We start from the raw sequence: 22,752 nt of genomic DNA, 5'->3' as shown, positions 1-22,752 counted from the left end.
CTCATGAGAACAGAAATCATGCATTACCTCCTGCCTCATGGGCAAACACTCTGGCACCTCGATCATCATGTGGAGGTATGTTTTTTGTCTGAAAATAGGGAATATCCTTTACCTAAAATAGATAAATTATAAAGTTCACTTCATGTTTATTAGCAAAATTAAATGAAATACAATTTACATAGAATCACTATAGCACATGAACCTAAAATGAAAAATCACTTAAGAAGGTTAAATTACCAAAACTTGATAAAATAACAAATAATCCTTAAAGTCCTTATCTACTCTTAGTAATTTAAATAAATACTAAAGTAATTATTATTAGAATTTATCTGAAATGTCTTCAGACTCCTGAGCAAATGCAGATCCTTTAGCACTACAATCATGTAGATATTTGTGAGTACCTCATGGGATTAAGGACACCTTGTATGACTGGGCACATGTGGCTATCCGTACAGGATAAACAGGTTCAAGAATTAAAAAATTAAAAAAATTAAAAAATCAAGGAGGCACGCCTGGGTAGCTCAGCAGTTGAGCATCTGCCTTTGGCTCAGTATATGATCCCAGGATCTGAGATCGAGTCCCGCATCAGGCTCCCTATAGGGAGCCTGCTTCTCCCCCTGCATATGTCTCTGACTCTGTGTGTCTCTCATGAATAAATAAATAAAATCTCAAAATAAATAAATAAATACATACATACATACACCCAGATGTTAAAAAAAAAAAACAACAAGAAACATACGTACACTTCAAACTTAATGCTAAATGTGAAAAAAAAACAAAAGTAAAAAATGAAAAACAAGGATAAGTCAAATGTGGCTAAAAAAGCAAAGTTAAAAATTCTCTAAACTTCTATAGAAAATATACGGATGAAATCAAGATGCTGATTTAGTATGGAACAGAAGGGAGTATAATGTTCTGGGGACTTGGAAATACTAAATACAAAAGTATAGAATAGTTGAGAAAGGGGAAATACTTTTTATCATAAAGTGTTTTTAAACAAATGTTCCTTAAAAAATTATCTTCCCCCCAAAATAGTATTACTCCAAACTAATTTCTAGTAAGCAGTTATACAATAATGAAAAAACAGGAAACTAACTCGTAAGAAAACAGAATTAATGATACCTGGAATATATCATTGATGTCTACTGGAAGAGCAAGACCAATATAGTCATCTGAACTACCATACGTTGCACTGGACACCATAGACCTCACTGAGGAGGATCGTTGCAGGGTATTTTGATTAATAGGACTTAGTAAGTCTTCTTTATCTAATGAAGCATAACTTAAAGCTTTCATGAACCTATAAAACCATAAGAAAAAAAAAAACCCTTGCATTAGTTTCTTGATTTGTATTAATCATATAGAAAAATTATTTATTTCTGTAACTTAATAAAAGATAAATAACTAGCCAAGTACTAAACAGTGCCATCTTGTTTATTAAGAGCATATAAACACTTGAAATTATTTAGCTGTTATAAAATGACATACAAAAGATCATCAGTATTGATACGGTTAGGAAAACAACTGCTATGGCCTCCCAGGTAAAAATGAAAAAGTGGGCAATTAAGGTAACTTTCAATATCTAGAAGCAGAACAAAACAAAACAAATGACCTCAAAAATCACAGGTATGACCCAAGGACTATCTTCACAATCATTTCAAACTAGTAAAGTTTCTATCGTACAACTAATGGAGTCTATCAACTCCATTTAACATTTTTATGAAAAATAAGAATACTGATTATCCTTTGTGTGGTAATTACTTTCATGCTATAGCAACAAGATTTATGTAACACAGATAACAGATACCAAACAGCAATAATGTTATAATCTGTAAATACTGTAAGACAGTTTTATTTAAAGTACTGATATTTCCTCAATGCATTCCTTACTGACTCCATAATAAATATGGTATACTGATATTTCTGTAAGGTGTATGTATGGTATACTGATATTTCTGTAAGGTGTATGTATGGTATACTGATATTTCTGTAAGGTGATATTTCACCTTTCTCATACAAATTTCTTATTCATGCAATATACATACTAAAATATTTACTAGGCACCTGCTTTGTATATACAAGGCAGTACACAAAACTCCACAGTTAATGTACATTGGCATTTAGAAACTCAAGTCATTTAAAATGTAACAATATAGTCTGATATTTAAAAAAGGAATTATTTTACAATGCACACAAAAGAAATCCTTCAAAACTGAAATTATTAAGATTATCATGGTAAAAACCACTAATTTCTACTAGTTTTTGTTTAAAAACCCCTCTTAAATAAAATTGACAAATTTCATTAAATAGGTCAGTAGTTTTAAAACTGTATTATTAAACCTCACTTACTTCATAAAGCTCTTAAAGGAGTACTGGAGGCGAAGGAAGGAATTATTGCATTACTGCCTTCCTAATCCCCATTTCAACTGACTAGCTCCATTTTAATTTATTCTGCATATTGGGTTTCAATAGAAAAATTTTTGTGAAGAAAGAGAGTCTCTACTTAAAAAGCTACATTTGAAAAACTTAAAACCAAAGATCTAGTACAAATTCTATTAGATGAGGCAACTGAGGCCTAAATATTTCAAAATTCATGAACTTTCCCATACAAATTCATAATGGTGAGCAATTGAGGTCTGCCTGTTTTTTTTCTGCATTGATAGAAGTTTTGCAAAGCTGTTGAAGTCTAGGCAGATGAGACATAAGGTATAATTTATGAAATATTGTTCAAGTTCATTCACTCAGTACCAGGATTAGAATTTAGGATTAAGGATTCCTACCTTCAGTGTTTGATCTACCATATACCGAAGGAATTATCTCCCTAAGATATGATTTTTAAGACTGCAAGATTCATGCTATCCATTATACCATAGGTATCTGCATGCCTACTGTTTTATAAGAAAACAAAACAAACAATAATAATCCTTCTCAGCCTGGATTCCAAACTGTTAAAGTAAATTTGTAGTTATCTTCTATGACTTTCATTTTCTCCAAACTAACCAAAGGAAAAAAGTAGGAATACAAAGACTAATGCTGACACAGTTTTTTCCTCCACACACACATTTAAGAACTAAATAGATTTGAAAAACAGAGAAGAGATTTGATGAACATGAAATTGTTACGCCGTCATGCCTTTGCACAAGCTGTTCCTGTCTCTTGACTTTATTTTTCCCCCTCCCAAGCAATTAAAATACCTATTCATCCTTTACAATGCCAATAACTTGGCATTCTACTCCAGGAGCAAAATTTCAAATAACTTTCTGAATGGTTCAGAGTTAACAGCACTTTGGTTATTGTACTGAGCTGTAAGATGGTGCTACACTGCTTATGTTGCTGAGTTGTTACCTACTGCCCCTGGCTGCTGTAGTAGTCTTTGAGTTTTCAAATACTTTGTTGTAAAATAAAAATTTCCACCTTTCCTATCAATTTTATCAGCTATCCTTTCCTGTTAGTGTTTCTACAAATCAGAAGCTTCCAATGTGGAACTTGCTTCCATAGGCCTCAACACCTGATATCCAAGCTTATTAGAATAAATATCAACTTTGAATGTGGGTCAGAGGTACCTCTTCTGAATACAATTCATGGACCTTACTGCAGAGATTTAGACTAGTGAGCTATTAAGAGATTTGCCTTTGTTCTGAATTGATGAGGTTGCCAAAGCTGGATGAGTTCCTGGTAGATGAGACATTACTGCATAATTCCTAAATTCTATCAAATGAGATATAATTTATTATCTACTACAAAGGAACCCCGTCTACTAAACGTATTAGTGTTACTGACATAGAACTGCTTAATAACTTCGTAATGCTATTAAGAACTTGGTTCTGTAAAAGCCAAATGGGTTACATAAGGAAATAACTACCCATAATGATAATGATGATGATGTGTATCAAGCACTATTCTCAGTACTTGACAAATACTAATCCATATTAGTATACTAATAAATACTAAATGGGAACTAATAACCAAAACTAAGTAGGTTTTTAGAAGTATTTGGCCCAACAACAACCAAAAAAGGGGTACAGAAATCCTTGCAGCAAATTTAACATTGCATATATTTTAAAGGTAAAATCAAACTCTTCACTTGGTAACAATCTTTAGATAAGGCACAGTAATCCCCTAAATGTTCTTGAGCACAAACTGCTACTGCTGAATCCTGAGAGTCAAGTGATTCATTTAATGTTCATTAGGTTTCTACTACATAACCAGCTACTTAAGACAAACTGAAAATAATTTCACTGAAATTCGTAGTTACTTAAAATAATAATAATAGTAATAATAATAATAATAAAGGTCAACTTTTGGAGCCTTAAATTGACCTACCTGAAAAGGTTGTTTGTTATTGTAGGTCTTAAGCTCCTGATTCCCCCGACATGCTTCTTTTTAAAATCGATCCTTGCAGAAGCGAGAAATAAAAAAAAGCTTGTGACTTGTGTGTCCTTGTTAACCATGTATGTTTATTTTCAGGGCCTAAAAGAATTTGTTTTCCCCCCTCGCAGCTGCAAGAATCCATTTCAAATCATATCGGGTAACTAGGAGCTTATAGCCTACCACAGTAAATAATTATAATAGGTCAGTGCTGAGGCTTTATGTAGATGTAAAACCTGTCTAATGCTTTTAAGTCTGTTAAAATGCAACCATTATTGTTCATTTTTAAATGTGTATTTGCTCACCTGCTAGGTGTTAACCTGGACTCAAAGCTGTTGGCCTTCATGGTGATGGTATCAGTAAACAGCACATCTTTTGCGGGAGATGCCAAAGCTTCAGAATGAGATAAGGATGGATGCATTCTTTGTTGCTGTAATCTTTTCAGTGTAGCGTAGCCAAAGGCGTCTCTAGAACTCGTGTAACTAAAGTTACAATCTGCTAGACTTTTAATCGTAGCAATAGAGGGTGCTTTAAGGGACTGTGCTCTTCTAGGAAGTGTATGAGAAGAACCTGGAGGCACCAGGGACACTGAGTTTGATTTGGAGAGAGACAGATGGTTAGACTGTGGTGTCAAATAGTTGCTTGTCTTAACAGTTTTAGTACTTACCACAGTACTCATACTTCCACAGTCTGTGTCCACAGTTGTAGCATCGACACCCACTGTCTCTCGTGAAGGACTTGAACTCATTGAACTTATGCCACTTGTTGTAGTGTCTGTATTAAAACTTTGGCTACGTATCTTCATATGTGAGCTTGTTGAACTTTCTACAACTAATCTCTCTCGGCTTGTGTTTTCTCTGTGATTTTCTGTACCAAGACTCTTGGTGAATTTTAAGTCATTTTCTCCAATACTTGGAGTACTACCAGTGTCTTCAATGTGCTTATTCCCAACAAATGAAGTTTCTAATTGTAATGTTTTCTGTACTGTGGATATGGGCGTGAAATCATCACTATGATTAAAGTCAACACTGGGCTCCGTAAGTGTTCTGATCCGCCTGTTGTTTGTCTTATTTTCAGATGACAGTTTCCCTCCTTTTGGATCACTGCTACTACGATGTTTTTTATTAGGCAAAGTAAGTGAATTTAAGATACGATTCTTCACAAGTTTACTAGAAGCAAAGAAAGGGAATGAATTTTTATCCTTTATAGGTCCAGGTCGATCATAAAATGCTGGCTCTGTATCTTCATTGATGTCAAGAAAAAATGTACTGGTAGAGCTGCTGCCAAACCGGTCATCCTCCATTATGAACATACCTATAACGAAAGGATTCTTAGAAAAGTGCATAAAAAATAACAAAACAAAATCATGGCAACTCTTAGTGACATATTTCAAGAATTTTTTATTGAACAGTCATCTGGGAAAAAATTTTCAAGAATAAAGGCTTAAACTGCTGAGGAGCTATGTTAAAAAAAAAAAAAGAAATTGAGATCAAGTGTTTAAACTTAAGTGAAATGTGAAATTATGTCATTAGGAGGAACTTCTGTTATTTCCAAAGAAAAATTATATGATTCATCAAAGTTTATATGAACTGTGTTTTTTTTTTTTTTTTTTATATGAACTGTGTTTTTGCTTGACTTTGTTTTAATGGCAGTGAGTTTCTAAAACCTCCAAATATTTAGGATAAAATTAAAGAAAAAAGGAGGCTTGATCATGGATATTCACTCAGTTTATACAGATTTGTTATTTTTCAAATCACAGTAAGTGGGAGAGATTAATCTTCTAAGAAATGAATTCCCAATCTTAAAATATACTTATAAAAAATCAAGTCACAGCATTTAAAATTCATGTTTATATCAATTAGGCTTGTTATTTTCCTTTAGGTACTAAGGATTCAAGGTCTAATCCTTAAAAAAAAAAAGACTCCATGTCTAATGACATCTATAAGATTTCATCCCATTTTTAACTTTTTGTTGAATAATTATAAACTATCTCAAATTCATTTTGAAAGAGAGCAAAATAAAATCCTAAATAAACTTGCATAACGTATTTTTTTCAGATTTTGTCAATTCTATTATGCATATTTTTCATACTTAGTCATCTCTAAAACTAGAACGTATCTTGTAATTAGTGGTATGTTCTGGTTTAATAGGTAATATTTTTTTCTTCTTTTTTTAGTGGTGCATAAAATACTCGTACATCTTATAATTCACAGCATCTTAGACTTGGTGAAATATGGTTTGATAAATGTTGCACTATCTTCTTAAAAAGAACCCGATCTTAAATTTTGTATGCCTAACAGCATTTAGCCCAGGGCTTAAAACCACAAACGGCTTTTTAATGGATTTTTAATACTCTTTTAACAGTTTAAATATTTAGCTTTAAAATTTTGCTCTTCTCTCAGAAATGAATATGTGAATATAATATCTCTTAACAAACATATTCTGGTTCAAAAATCTCTATATCTTTTGAAAACTGAGTGAAAAAGGTATGTAAATGAAAAAGGTAAGCAAATAAACGTTTACTTTTTTTAGATCTTATTATAAGCAAAAGGGGAATGGTTCTTCTGGCACATGGCTGGTTTTTTAACTCTGTAACTAGGATTTTCTAAAGGCTATTTAGAAAACAAGGAGAGAGAACAATGTAGTCTGGTGGCTAAACACTGTTGTGAAAAGATAACGCATTCTTCAAGACCCCGTTACTGTCAAATTATCTTAGAAAAAAAGTAAATTAGGAAATCTAACAAATACATTTAAATTGTGTTATTATAAATACAACTGTTAATGTCAGCTAACTTTATATAATATTGTCAACAATACTCACTTGATGGTGCAGATTCACTTTCACTATTATGTCTAGAGCTGGTTGACTCTGAGTTCAAACTCAGGGTGCTTGGGATAGATGAGAGTTCATTACAGAGTTGTTCTACATCATCTGGAACCACTGGCCACAGATGTTTGCGACTATGTCTTACAGAATCCCAGTTGTGACATTTCAAAATATCACAGCCCTGTTTGGTTTTGGCTATGAGTCCAAGCACATATACACAGGTCCTATAAGTAAAAGATGTAGTAATGACAGTTTATAATTCCAAACTGAGATTTCTTACAGCAACTAAAATATGAGTTTGCTATATGTACATCTGAATTTTCTTTAAAGGTCATTAAATATTGTTTAGCTTATGGAAACATGTATTAAAAGGAATTAGGAGTAACTTAGAGAAGGCTATAAATAACATGAAAACCTTCCTAATATAGATAGTAATTACAAAGAAGTAATTTAGAAGAACATTACTCAATCTTAGGAAAAAAATGACATATATTAACTTTTCTCAAATAAATCTGGACTATATGGGCTATTGGACTACTGCACATACACTACTCTACTTTCACTGTTTGCCAGTAACTAAACTTCAACATTATGATAACAAAAATGAGAGAGAGAGAGAGAGAGAGAGAGAGAGAGAGAGAGAGGATCGAGAGTATAAGAGCAGGAGGAGAAACAGATTCCCCGTTGAGCAGGGAACCTGATGCAGGGCTCGATCTCAGGACACTGGGATCATGACCTGGGCTGAAGGCAGATGCTTAACCGACTGAGTCATCCAGGTGCCCCTCCTTAAGATGTTTGACTTTGTGCATTAAAAAAAAATTTTTTTTAAACTAAACTCTACCTCCAACATGGGGCTCAAACTCATGACCCCAAGGATCAAGAGTTGCATGGTCTACTGACTGAGCTAGCCTGATGTGCACCCTTTTCTTTTTAAATCCTGTATCATTAGGACTTTCAGTGAACTAATAGCTCTAATGGACTACACTGAATCATAAAATACTCTTCCCTCACAGCCCTTTGTGAACAAGAATATATACACATTAGAAAGATTTATGAGTGAAATAACATACCCTCTGATTGAAAGAACCTCACATTGCTTTGCAAGTTTTAGTATATCTGGAATCACATTTTCTTCTTGTAGCAAATTGAGACCCCAGTTTGATGAGCCAATATTTCCCTGAAAGAAAAGAAATCACTTATATCAAATATATTTATAAGAGTAATTCTTTTAAGAAATTTGGAAAGCTTTCAAAAACAAGATAACCCCATCTAAGAGAGAGGGAAAAAAAGTGAAAAAACCCTTAAAAATAAGGAACTTTAGAAATTAATGCTCCATTTGTCTTAGCAAGAAAATGAATATTTTAATCATGCATTTTCCAGCCTAAAAATATTTAAAATGGGTAGAAACAATCTTGGTCTTAGAATATTAATCTGAGAACAAATTCCAAATAAAATGGTTTTTATTTATTATTAATGGGAAAATTAGAAAAATCTAAAAATGATGAAGATCTTATAGAAGTGTTTATTACAAACCAAGGCCCAAAGAGATGCTTTCAGTTTTTTAATTTCTTCCCATTTATCCAAATCTGGTGTACGAACGTTATGACAGAGTTCGGCAATAATATTCTGGAGAGAAATAAAAATATGAGTAACAATATCTTTTCAATGTATTTTCTTATTGCATCTTAAAACCTAATTTTTAAGGCATGTTATAACTTTTGTATATATAAAATTCTAAAATAATTCTATGTAAACTTTCTTAAGCAGCACTAGTGCAGAGGTTTTGAGTTCATATTCTAGAGTTAGTACCTATTAGCTATGTGGCTTTGAGCAAGTCACTTAATCACCCCATGCCTTGATTTCCTAATCTCCTAAGGAGTAATGACTTAATTATTACATATAAAGTACTTAACAAAATACTTGGTACCTAGTATTATAAAAATGTTAGTGATAATTATCAGTTTTTTAAACAAAATACTAATGAATGAAAAAAGCTAACATAAAGGTATGTGCCCCAAAAGTTGTCAGAGATGTAATATAAAAATAGGACACTACAGAGTACATTTATGCAAAACTTTTGCTCCTGGGATGAACACCAATATAAAAATGAACTAAACTGCCAGATTACTATTGTTCAAGAGACACGCACCCAAATACTTCTGTATGTATTTCTAAAAGAAAAAAACTGCATTTATTGAAAACACTTAGTAGCAAGACATATTCACAGCCATAAATTTGGTGTGCATACAATCAAAGCAACACTGCATGACACTAATCCTGTTATATTCCATGAAGTATATAACAATAATGAGGTACAAACAGCAATTAATACTTTGTTTCTTGCTTATCAGAAATAACTGAATCTGAAAAAGATTCAGTTAAACTTTCCAACAAGAACAATGAAGAAATTCAGTTTTTTAGTATGTTTCTACTAAAGAGATGAACTTCCCCAACAAACTATAAAGGAGAGAACTCAGACTTTCAACAGCTTAACAAATTAGCTATGTAAAAGGTGACATATAAGTCTGGGAACGGCATGCAAGCCAGTGATATAGCTAAGGATTACAAGTACAGAATGCCTAAGTCAGTTATAACATAGATGGCTTTAAAAGCAATTAATGCTGCTAACTTTAAGGCTTTTGAGAAGTTTTTTGCAAAATATACTACTTTAGCAATATTGAGGGCTTTTTTTCTATCACTGTAACTATTTAAAACAAGTAAATTATTTTTTTACCTGTACTTCCAACAAATGACAGCCTGTTTTGTGATGTACCAGTTGTCCATAAAGGTGTACAGGCAGGTAGACATGAGGACGCTGTAATCTAGTATAATAAAGATGATTGATATACCTATTGCCTCATTTACAACATGCTAATTAAAATATGGACTAAAAATAAAGTACTAGATAAAGATATAACCTTCTTGGCATATGTAAAAATATGAAAAGTGGAAAAGCATGAGGATTTCTCTAGGAAAATAACAATTTAGCTGGCCTCAAAACATTGAGTAATGTTAAGACAGCTAATACCAGAAAGAGTAGGCTTAAGAGCATGGAATGTATATAAACTGTATCAATAAGAGTATTCAGTATGAGTGCCACTGGAATTCCTGAGCAGTCAATGCTATGCTTTAAGAATTTTTTCTTAAGTCAGTGAAGGAAATAAAATTTCCAAGTACTCAGAAAACTTCAAAAAATAAAGAATTATTATGAACTGGTTTTGAATTTTATATTTGAACACCAGTAATAAATTATTTCATTAACTAGACTGTACCTCTGGTTACTCCGACGAACATAGTTATCACCATCAATTGGCTTTCGGTAAGTAGTAAGTGCTTCATTAAGTTGTTCCTCAATCAAGTCAACATATTTTGAATTGTATTCCTAGAGAACAATATTGTTTTAGTTGTATACAGTATCATATGATTCACAAAATTCATAACATGTTAGTATCTAGCAAATCTTAGAAGCATAAAAATGAGAAAAATGAACATCTGTACAGGATATTTAAGATACTTTTAAAAAGGGTAGAGCAAGGTGCTATGAATAAAAATGTTCTATCATACCCAAAAGCTTTCTGCTTATATTTTTATCCCCATGTTCAATTACTATTTTAAAGTCCATAAGTTAAAAGTTTTGTTCTTCATCTTATTTAAATCCCTTTCCCCATTACGAACAAAAACTAGCTTCTATTAAACCCTAAACATATTCACTAAAAATTTCTAAAAGAAAATTAAATGAATTGTATAATTTTAGCACTTTTTGGTAAAAACATTATAGCTCTTTCGTCACTGATTTAAATCAAGTCAAATGTAAAAAAATGTTTCCAACTAAAACTTGAAAAAGTTTAGGTTCTTTAGAAGTCAGTCACACTGCCATCTTTATTACAAAAGATCTCCACTTTAAACTGTTTAAAAGGAATTTGTAGGACCTCTTTGGAAAACAACTTAGCACTATGTATCAAAAATGTTACTTCACGTACTTTCTGACTCACAACTATACTTTTATAAATTTATCCTATAGATATATATGTACAAGCATGCAAAGATATATGAATGAATATCCAGTAAACTGTTTACAAAACAAAAAATGTTGGAAACAATGTCAATACAGGAGTGGTTATAAAAATTAAGGTACATTCACATAATGTACTATCCAGCCATTCAAAAGAACAAGCTAGATTTAAATGTGTAGCTCTGAAAAGATCCCTCAGATATACTGCTAAATGAAAAACATTCTTATCTATATTTGAAAACAGAACTCATTTGTATTTTTAAATAAAGAGTATGTACCTATAGATAGAACATCTCTGAATGCATACAAAATAAACTGTTAACAGTCATTACCTTCAGAAAAGACAGAATAAGGGCACAGGGAGACATTTTTCATTCAAAACTATTTTAGACAACTTGAATTTGATGGGTTACCTTAACTCCCTATTTAGAGCCTCTAAAAACATACTTTTCCTATTTTTCCTTTAGGTTCCATATTTACTTTGTAATAGTAACATGAGGTTTTAATTTATACTATACCATAATTATTACTATTGCTACTATTACCGCTACATTATTACCAAATGGAGATATGAAAATCTCCATGCAAAAAATCTAATTAAGGCAAGTATTCTGAGCTTTATACAGGAGTAGTTACGTTCATGTGAATAATCTTTTGACCAGGGGAATTCATTTGGAAAACACTAGCCAAAGGTCAGGGGTATGGTTTATAGCTGTGAAATGCACTGAGTTTTTAAATGTGGGTCCTCTTGAGGATTCTGCCCAAAAGAACCAATCTGGAGGGGCAAGAAAACCTGAACTGAGGGATGGATCTCTGCCTATACAGGAAATATAAGCAGGCAGGCAGAGGAGCCACTGCCCTTGTCCAGGAAACCAAAACTGAGAGCTCCAGAGTGGTGAGGTCTTTGAGAAATGCATGAAAGTAACCCTCATGTAAAAGAATTAACATTTGAAATCTACCACATTCAAAGCTAAATAGTCCAGATAACAATCGTACCAACTGAGTAAGTCTGTTCTTGGCCCTATGCCCCTTCTTCCTCCTGCTCCAAAGCTGACAAGGCCCTAAACCAGAAGGTGGCTAGTAAATGGGGAGGGGAATGAGTACAAAAAGTGATGAGACTGACCAAATCTTCCCTCCACTGTACGTTTCTATGTCTGAGTACTAGGTGAAGTTTTAAAATGAATGAGTTAATTTTTAATACTTTACTGGCCTGGATGTTTTATTACCTTGAAACAGAGACAGTCTCAGTTCATGTTGGCATGCCATAAGCTACTGAGAGGAAATCAAAATATAGTGAGCATGGGCTTTGGAATCAAAAAGCACCCCTGCTCTGCTATATTTAAGCTTTGTGACCTAGGATAAGGTTTACTCCTCTTAATCTCCAAATTTTCATTCACAAAATAGAAATAACATAAAATAATTCATTGATTGTCTTCAGGATTAAATGAGGTAAGACCTGAAATGGTAGGCATTCAGTAAGTTGGTTCTCTTCCCTTTCTCCTTTTCTCTAATTTGAGAGAGGACTATGCTGTCTTTATTTTGACACCTCTCATTTACTGCCTAATTAACTGTAACTGCAATTCAGCATCTGTTTGTAACTTTCTACTGAAAATGCTCTAGCAAAATTCACCAATGACTGGTGCATCGGTGGCTCAGTTGGTTAAGCATCTGCCTTCGGGCTCAGGTCCTGATCCCAGGATCCGGGAATCAAGCCCTGCATTGGGTTCCCTGCACAGTGGGGAGGGAGCCTGCTTCTCCTTCTCCTGCTCCCCTTACTTGTGCTGTCAAATAAGTAATAAAAACCTTTAAAGAAACATTTCACCAATGACCAAACTGTCAAATTCAACAGATTATTTTCTATTGTTCATCTTTTTAACAAATATGTATCACTGACCTCTCCTTCCTGAAGCATCCTTTAGTGACACCATTCTCTCTGGCAATTTTCTGTGTTTCTGTCCTTCTATTTCCCTCATTAAACCAGGATGTTCTCTAGGGAGCAATTTCCAGTGTTCTTTCTTTTGTTTTGTTCTTTCTTTCTTTTTATCATCCCTGGTGATCTCACTCACTTCAGGTTTCAACTACTATTATATATTGAGGACTCCCAAATTGCAATCTTCAGCACATATATGAGCTCCAGATCCAAAATTCCAAATATTTTCTGGATACAATGACTTGGTCATTCCACAGAGTAATACAATTCAACATATTCAAAAATCATTATCCTTATCCTGCAAAACTATTTTTTATAATTACAATCTCTCCTTTTTTTAAAGATTTTGAAAAATTTATTTGAGAGAGAGAGAGAGAGAGAGACCACCACCCTGGAGGGGAGGCAGAGGGAGAGGGAGCAACAGGCTCCTTGCTGAGCAGGGAGCCTGACATGAGGCTCGATCCCAGGACCCCAGGATCATGACCCGAGCCAAAGGCAGATGCTTAACCAACTGAGCCACCGAGGTGCCCCTGGCACCCCTGTAATCACAATCTCTTCATGGTGATCCACTGCATACTCAGTCATTGAAATTAGAAACTTTAAAGAGTCAAGATGGACTCTTCATTCATTATATCCAATCAGTCCACACATCTGGTCCATCTTATTTCAAAGATGCCCAGAAAATGTATCCCTGCCTATCCAATCTCAGCATCACTAAATCCATATTTTTACCAGTTCTTGCTTCTTAACTGGTCTTAAGATTCCTAGGCTTTACCTTTAATGATCAAACTTCCACTCCTGCACTACACGACCCGTCAATGTTTTTAAGGCACAGCTCTAATTAGACTAGACTTTAAACACCTAAAATTCCCCTCACTTCTGATAAAAGTGAAATTCCTTAATGACATAATGTGGTTTATAGGGCTTTCTATAATCTACTTCTAACTCAACATTTCAGTCTCATCTTTCTACTCCTCAGTTATCCTAGCCCTAACTACAGTGGAATATAGCTTTTTCCACAAGTCTGAAGTTTCAATAATCTATAGTCAATGTATTTACCTACTTACTCTTCAAGACTATCTCAAATATCATATCATTTCCTGAGCCCACCCAAAATTTCTTTTGCTAATTCTAATCTCTAAGGCAGAATCATCTACCCTTCTTTTGTTTCCTTATACAGTGCACATGCCATTTATAGTAGTTTTATTTTGTACCTACTATTTTAAAGTAGTGTGCCAGATATCCTAAGCAATTTCCTAATACGGTGACTGATTTTACTATGGTAATTTAAGTAACTTAAAACTGTCACATCTTCTCTCAATTCTCCAATTCATTAATTATTGAAAGACTTCATGCCTAAAGTATGTTTTTGTTTTTAAAGAAAGTTACTTTATTTATTTGACAGAGAAAGAGAGAGAGAGAGAGAGAGCACGAGCAAGAAATAACAAATACCACTGAACAGGGAGCCAGATGTGGGGCTTGATCCTAGGATCCTGGGATCCAAACCTGAGCTTGAAGGTAGATGCTTAACTGACTGAGCCACCCAGGTATTCTGCCTAAAGTATGTTTTACAGTTACAGTATTTTTTTAAAAAACAAGAATTTCAGGATGCCTGGGTGGCTCAGTGGTTGACAGCCTTTGGCTCATAGCGTGATCCCAGGATCCAGGATCCAGTTCCGCCATTGGGCTCCTTACAGGAAGCCTGCTTCTCCCTCTGCCTGTGACTCTGCCTCTCTCTCTGTGTGTCTCTCATGAATAAATAAATAAAATCTTAAAAAAAAAAAAAAGGAAAAAAGAAACCCTGAGAATTTGTGAAATATGGTTCAATATAATATAATAATTGAAATGATGAAAAATCTAAAAATTATTTACATTAAGACTGATTATCCATGGGTTTCTAAGATGCTTTGACAATTTCTAATGCTTCAAAGAAAATAAAATCACAGTGATGACCAGCTAAAGAAAAGCAAGGAAGTTAACTAGTAGCAAGAACTCTATTCTCAGGTTTATGTCAAGTAGCATCCTAAAATAAAGTTTAATTAGATTATTATATCTGCTTTGCAGAACTGTTTTGTAATCTTTCTTCATTTAGGAAAATGTTTTCGTTGTAGCTTAAAAGGGCTACATAAGGGATCCAAGAATAAGAATAAAAGAAATGATAGTAAGTAGGGTTAACAAATTATACCAGTACATTGTATCAATTAAACTGAAAGCAAAATTTCAATAGAATGTACACAAAGTTAATAGTTTGCTATAAAATAATGTAGTTTTAAAAATGGATAGATATAAACACAAATAATTACATAGAATTTAAGACTTGACTTTATATATGAACGTTTAAATATTTGACCTCTTGAGCTTCAAAATGTTGATATAAAAAATCCTCTAAATTCCTAGAGCTATGCCCTAAGGTAAAAACATATAAATTGAAGCTTACTCTACAGAAAGTTACCTTGTGCCACTTTTCCAATTGTTTTGCCACATAACCCCTTTCATTCAGATAGGAAAATCCTTTTGGAATGGAAAGAAATCTGTAAATTAAAACAAGAAACAGTTTAACACAAGACTCTGACCACAAGTGTTTAAGAAGCTCAAAGACTTTAGGAATAGCTTCTTCCTGAAAGTAAAAGGTCAACTATTATTTACTATAATTTCAAATACAGATAAATTTTCATAATCTTACAAGAACAAATGAATCCAATCACAGTAAAGAAAATGTCATGAAAATAATGAGGAGAGACAAACGTATAAGAAACATTAAGGAAACAATGAAAAAAGAGTTTTAGTATTAAAGGATGTCTAAGATTCTAAAATAGACCTCTTTTAGAAGTTAACACTAAACTCTTTATTTAAAGTGCTTCCTATTTGAATTCAGCTTTAAAATACACTGCTAAAGAGAATACAACAAAAAACACAGTTATAAGAAAAATTTACTTAATATTTACCTCAGGAGGAGAAGCAAACCCTTGTCCCCAAGGTGGGATAAAGCTGGCTTCATCTGAATAAGAGCATGAAGATTGGCCTAAAAAAAGTAATTATTAGGCAAATTAACAATTGCAAAATGATAGTAAATTCTTTTTCCAAAACACTTACATTAGGTACATTATAATTTCACATTATTTTTTAGTAAAATTGAAATTAATTTTAATGATTAAAATAATAATTCAATAAAAATTCATGTCTAAGTATTTTATAATATAATAGACCTTCACCTTGTCTTCACATGCTTCATCAAGAATATCAAGAGCTTCAGAAGAAATCGTTTTGTTTTTATCATGGAGCTGGGTCACAAGTAATTCAATTCCCCAATTATTGAAGAATTCAACATTAGCTCTCAATAATACTCTTAAATGTTTCGTTGCATACAGCCTGCAGGCCTACAAAGATAAATGAAAATATAAAAAAAAAAAAAACCAAAAACACAAACAAACCTCATGGATAGCCTATTTAGACTTCGTTTTGGGACAGTTTTGCAACTGGCAGAAAAATTGGAATTGATGGTCTAGCCCCTTACATACTTTTTTTAGTACTAGCAAAATAAAATACTTATGTTTAAATCTAGCTGCTTCCTCCCCTTTCTAGAAAAATACGGGTACTGTATATGGTTTCTTGGAGGAATTACTATTTTAAAGTAAACTCCAATTTCATCCCATATTCTTAGAATTAATAATTAATTTTACTTGGCTTTATGAGGTACTGAATTAATTGGTTATAAAAAAATAGTTTAATTGCCTGTTATACTCACATCAGTAGCTGCAGTAAGGATTTTGGAAAGGATGACTCTTGCCAATCCATCTCTGCTGTAGTCCAAGCTAGAAACAGTCAGTTTCAGCAAGTGATCTTGGTTTTTCAATGAACAGAGATTAAGGAGACTAAAAAAAAGGGGGGGTGGGGGGGGACACAAAAAGAAAAATAAGCATTTTTTTTTAAAAAGACTTTATTTATTTGATAGAGCAAGCAAGAGAGCACAAGCAGAAGCAGCAGGAGAGAAGAATGAAGCCCCCTGCTGAGCAGGGAGCCTGTTGCCAGGGCTGGATCCCAGGACCCTGGGATAGATCATGACCTGATCCGAAGGCAGATAGATGCTCAACTAACTTAGCCACCCAAGCGCCCTTAAGCAAGCATTTCTAAAAGAAAGCATTAATGACAAATATCACATAAAAGAACAAAGCATCAAGATAACAACTCTAGTTTTTTTTAGTATTCTAATAAAATTTATCAAATACATGTACACAGAATAAAAAGCATACATTTCTGACTACATTAAAGTTCAGGTATAGACTAAAACAACTCACCATTGAAATACACTGCATTTTTCCAACATTTTGACTCCATGAGGATGGCAAGAAAGCGTTCCAATAAATAAAAAGTAGTGTTGACTAAGAGTAGTCAATAAACCATTATTTTGAAGACTTCTTTCAGGTTTCATTCCAGATGAGGCATTGAGCCACTGAACAATATCTTTTACCAGATCTTCTAAGTATCCTTGCCCATCCTAAAAGCAAATACATTGTGCTATTATTGGAAAAACACTTAGTGACCATAATTAGAAAAATTAACTTTAATCATATCCAAAAAATAAAATGATAATGAAGAAGTTACTAATAACAAATACCAATCACTGAGTACCTGTTCTTTTAAATTTCATTCAACACAATGCTGCATGAAGATCATACTATCTTCCATTTTACAAAGAGAAAACCAGTTCTTATTTCTATAAGGCACATAAGTTGTCCAAAGTCACATAACTAGCTAGTGACAGAGTCAGGATTCAAATCTAGGTCTGGACTCATTCCATATGTTTCTAAATACAACTTAAACATATTCAGAAATAAAAGGAAGGGGGCAAATTCAATGAAAAACATTTGTTAGGAAAATATTCAAAATGCTTATTACCTCTTCAGACTCAAGAAGAAATTCTGTAAATTGGCAACCCACAACCGTGAGCTGCTTGGACTTGGCAAAATCCAGTTCCAGGTTGGCATATAATTTACTGCTGGGCTTGTAAAAGTAAAGTAGTCTTCGTACAAACCTACAGGCAAAATAAAATTACCAACAGAAAAACCAAAAAATCAATTTAAAATCTTAACCATAGCTTATGATGTAATTGGGCTTTGAATATGTTTTGGGTTTAAACCATTAGAGTAAATGGGAAGGAATAAGCATATCTGGTACATCACACACACACACACACACACACATACACACACACGCATGCAAAAACAATAACCTTATTTGTCAAGAACAGTTTGTGAAATACTTTTATGATGAGATGTCTGAAAGAAATAGTAGAGAACAAAGAAGCTAGCTGGCAAAATACAGATATAACATAGCTAGAAGATAAGCTTGGATAAATAGGAAGAAGACACCTGAACATAAATTTTCTTCTACTATTCTTTTATGACAGTCTTTGTCCCATGATTCTATAAAATAATCCTATACTAGGTAATTGTAAGCAAAATATATCATTCTATAATTCTGTCACTTTTTCATAATTAAGCAAAAGCCAAGCCCAAAAGCTTCAGATAAAATTTAGGCAACTGTATTTACGAAGCAATGGAACTAATTTATTATATTTCAATATCACTTTTGACATTATGGGCTAAGCTTCCATTTAACTTAGTTCAATTTAATTTCATGCACTACAATCCAATCCAACAATGGTGCCAATTCTAGGATTTGGAGAAACAAAGTTGAATGACACCTCATCTCTGTTCACAAGCAGTATGAAAAGTTGGTGCTGTTTCTTTATTCCAATATACGTTTATATATATTCTCTATAAACTTAATATAGATATTAAGTTAAATATCATGAGGAGATGAATACAATCAAATAATAATATTAAGGACATAAATTTTTCAGAAAAATGAAGTAAAGTCCCTCTCACTGAATGATGAATGAAATCAGTACTGGTAGTGGATCAGTCTAATTCATTCTGAGTAAAAATGCATGGGGGTACTAGAGAACAGCACAGTAGCTTGAAGTGATGTGTATGCTATGAACATTAGTATGTTTTATGAAAGACATGGAAAACATCAACTTAGTTAATGGGAATGCAAAGAGGAGGACAAACGGCTAACCCTCCAAAGTCAGATGCAAATGTAAGTAGAATAGTAAAAATAAATGGCCATCACTTTGGGAAATGAACAGTAGTATGTCCTTATTATGTCATCCTCATCTGTTACTTAGGGCTAAGATTACAGTATGGTTGATATTATCCCAATCTGAGAAATTTTTAACTCAAGTACTTCATTTGTTCTAAAACTAAAATCAGAATATAAATAACTAGAGAAAGAATTAGTTGATGCTTTTGGGTTGTAACAGCATACACAAAAATGTATACATGTACCTACGGAATACCAACTATTAAAATGTATGTATGTAACTTTGAAAACACCAATTATTACTTTTCATGGGTATTAGATATCATATAATTCAAATTTAAGTTCTTTTAATTTAAATGCAAAATAGCTGTTACATACCTGTGCAACTGTTCATCTTTATAGTTTCTTAGATTTACATTTGGCCACTAGAAAAACATAATGGATTACATTACATATGTATTTATCAATTCCCAAAAATATAAGCATGATGAATTACAATGAATAATAAGTGAAGCTATAACCAAGAAGTATCTTATCATACCTTAAGAATGGTCCCTATAAGATTCCAATTCCATTCAAGATTCTCTTTATGTTGAAGGACTTGGCTATCTCTAAGGTTCATTAAAAGAGCTTCCTCTGTATCCTAAAATCATCAGAAAGTAATAAGGAAAATTAAGGCGATTCTCTTCACATCCAGAAAACGAAGTTCAAATCTTAAAAATTTAAAGAAAGATTTTTCATTTAAGGATGAATTATCAAGGCTTTTTAACTTTAAAAAGTTATAGAAACATAGCTCTAATGCTTGTAAAACTAGAAAGCCATTTGAAAATCATTTGAAAATCCATAAGCCAGAGTAAAACTAACTCAGCAAGTATAGCGTATTAATGTCCATCAGTTAAAAATTAGGAAATGAAGTTAAAAATTGCGATGTTTCATTTGAGTACCTTAAGAACAAATATATCTTTCTGAACTCGGAGATACTGATCCCGTTTCTGGTGGGTTGCAATTGCTTTCTGAATAATGTGATCTAAATGAAGGCTGTAAGGCTTAGGTCCTCGTTTCTTCATTTCATGGAAGCGTTTTAAACAGTTCAAGGCTGCACTGGCTCGCCTGTTGAAAAAAAACTGAATTAATTCTGTAGCAAAGCTAGCATAATTTTAAAGAGATCACTTTGGTAAATTACCCTAGTAAAATATATAAATTTAAGGCTAGAGATGGTTGCTAGAAAGTAAATTATTTAATCAAATTTGGAACCACAAAGAAAAAAAAATCAAGAACAATGCTATTTGTATGAAAAAACACTACGTAAACCCAACTAAATATGTATTTACTAATCTTTTCTTCTGTGGTGCAGGCACTTTAAAAAGAAAGATTTTATTTATTCATGAGACAGAGAGACAGAAACATAGGCAGAGGGAGAAGCAGGATCCCCACAGGGGGCCTGATGTGGGATTCAATCCCTGGACCTGGGATCATGACCTGAGCCAAAGGCAGACAATCAACCACGGAGCCACCCCCAGGTGCCCTATGGTGGGGACTTTTTGTATATTGGTTTTAAGAATTCCTACAAAGTTAGAAACCTAGTTTTCTCTATTTTCTTACAGAAGTTTAAAAACTTGCTTTTCCCATTTAAATCCTTAATCCATCTAAAACTGATTTTTATTTATGATATAAGGCTGGAATATTTCATTTTCTCCCCATGTGGATAGTTGATGATTCCAGTATCAATTTGTATAGTCTCTATTTCCTCCCACTGATCTGCAATTGTAAATGCTTTTTTTTTTTTTTTAATTATTTTTAATTCCTTGTTTGTGGTTCATAAAAGCAGAGTTTTTGAGAATCTGGCAGCAAAAAAGTCTCAACTCCAGAACTCCTGGTAAAAACAAATTGGATTTAAAATTTTAAAACCTTGAGATGTGCTCAGATTGGCAAGTATTTATAAATAAAGAGCTTGCTGAGTGAAAAAAAAAAAACACCACCAAAATAAAACAAAAACCATTATAAGGCTCTTATTGCTGAAATTCTGAAGGTAAATTTCAATTCTGGATGAACCATGAAATTCATGGGTCATAATCTGAACCACAGAGTTTAGGTCTACAAGGACTCACGAAAAACATTCTTCCATCATCAAACTACTAAAATAAAAACTGAAAAGGATGACTGGCTGACTCAGTCAGTATAGTATGTGGCTCTTATCTCAAGGTTGTCAGTTCGAGTCCCATGCTGGATGTAGAGAGAGGTTACTTAAACTTAAAAAGAAAAAAGCTGAAAGCTATGAAAGCCTAGAGTTGGAACTGAGATGGTCCCTAATACTCTTAGTTTATAATACAACTTCTATTAAATAATAGTATATCCATTGGCAGAGTTAAAATTAATAGAATATTATTTACTTATTGTGAGGCCCATGTGTACTTCTGAACTAACTAAACTTTTAAGAAACATATAATTTAATAAAAATTCACAGTTCTGAACAGCTAATGAACTAGATTTCATTAACATTGCAAAAAGTCCAAATATACAGATTTCTCTAATCATAACAGGTAGAACTAAAAAAAAAAAAAAGGGAGGGGAACGCCTGGGTGGCTCAGCGGTTGGGTGCCTGCCGCCTATCTTGGGCTCAGGTAGTGATCTAGGATAGAGTTCCACATCGGGCTCCCTACAAGGAACCTGCTGCTTCTCCCTCTGCCTGTGTCTCTGCCTCACTCACTCTGTCTGTATCTATCATGAATAAATAAATAAATCTTAAAAAAAATTTTTAAAAAAAAGAAAGAAAAAGAAAACACTCCTGGTTTAGACATAATCTTAACCAAATGAAAAAGATTCCTACTAGCACTTTCCAACCAGGCTTCTCCATTTTTACCTTTTAAATTTTATTTTATTAGCAATGTGAAATTCTAACAGAGCTACAGCTGTATTACCATAGTTTTGTTTCAGATTCTGTTTGCAATATTTCCTTCAGTATTAAGAGTTTAACTTACCTCAATGCCTATTCAATGCCTACAGGTTATTAAATTCCAACATTTTTAATCACACATACGAAAGATATTGCTACTCTTTGTGCTTTATTAACTTGAAATATTTTATTTTTTTTTAATTTTTATTTATTTATGATAGTCACAGAGAGAGAGAGAGAGAGAGGCAGAAACATAGGCAGAGGGAGAAGCAGGCTCCATGCACCGGGAGCCCGACGTGGGATTCGATCCCAGGTCTCCAGGATTGCACCCTGGGCCAAAGGCAGGCGCCAAACCGCTGCACCAACCAGGGATCTCTTAACTTGAAATATTTTAGACATTAAAGAGCCTGAACTGCTGCTCAAAACATAAAATAGTCCAGATATTTTTCAACAACATTTTTAATTTTGTGGCAGAAAGTTTACATCCTTAGCAAGAAACATGCTAGAAAAACTTGATTTTACTAAGCTATAATAATACTTGGTAGCCTAAAATACAAATTATCAAATAATACTATCAATCTTCCCCTCATCTGTAAGGCATCCTTAAGAGAATTAAA

General features: G+C 33.2%; 1 protein-coding gene across 6 annotated transcripts in view; it reads right to left on the bottom strand.

The window, feature by feature from the left end:
- RICTOR (RPTOR independent companion of MTOR complex 2) overlaps positions 1–22,752 on the bottom strand; it is a 111,540-nt gene that overhangs the window by 13,783 nt on the left and 75,005 nt on the right. For 3 of the 6 annotated variants that reach the window (XM_072757040.1, XM_072757043.1, XM_072757042.1), the window contains 18 exons: positions 20,187–20,352; positions 19,784–19,885; positions 19,621–19,667; positions 18,034–18,169; positions 17,433–17,632; positions 16,883–17,009; positions 16,350–16,514; positions 16,083–16,159; positions 15,590–15,668; positions 10,468–10,577; positions 9,930–10,017; positions 8,729–8,821; positions 8,266–8,372; positions 7,190–7,419; positions 4,674–5,682; positions 4,324–4,395; positions 1,123–1,300; positions 28–112 (listed from right to left, as the gene is read on the bottom strand). In XM_072757040.1, the coding sequence (XP_072613141.1) occupies positions 28–112; positions 1,123–1,300; positions 4,324–4,395; positions 4,674–5,682; positions 7,190–7,419; positions 8,266–8,372; positions 8,729–8,821; positions 9,930–10,017; positions 10,468–10,577; positions 15,590–15,668; positions 16,083–16,159; positions 16,350–16,514; positions 16,883–17,009; positions 17,433–17,632; positions 18,034–18,169; positions 19,621–19,667; positions 19,784–19,885; positions 20,187–20,352 (3,071 nt within the window). The remainder of the gene's footprint in view (positions 1–27; positions 113–1,122; positions 1,301–4,323; positions 4,396–4,673; positions 5,683–7,189; positions 7,420–8,265; positions 8,373–8,728; positions 8,822–9,929; positions 10,018–10,467; positions 10,578–15,589; positions 15,669–16,082; positions 16,160–16,349; positions 16,515–16,882; positions 17,010–17,432; positions 17,633–18,033; positions 18,170–19,620; positions 19,668–19,783; positions 19,886–20,186; positions 20,353–22,752) is intronic. The other 3 variants (XM_072757041.1, XM_072757044.1, XM_072757045.1) reach the window with 1 other exon arrangement.

This window comes from Vulpes vulpes, chromosome 4 (assembly GCF_048418805.1).
Source record: "Vulpes vulpes isolate BD-2025 chromosome 4, VulVul3, whole genome shotgun sequence".
Taxonomy (NCBI): Eukaryota; Metazoa; Chordata; class Mammalia; order Carnivora; family Canidae; genus Vulpes; species Vulpes vulpes.
Note: the sequence above shows the minus strand (reverse complement) of the source record. Positions and strands in the feature narration are given on the sequence as shown.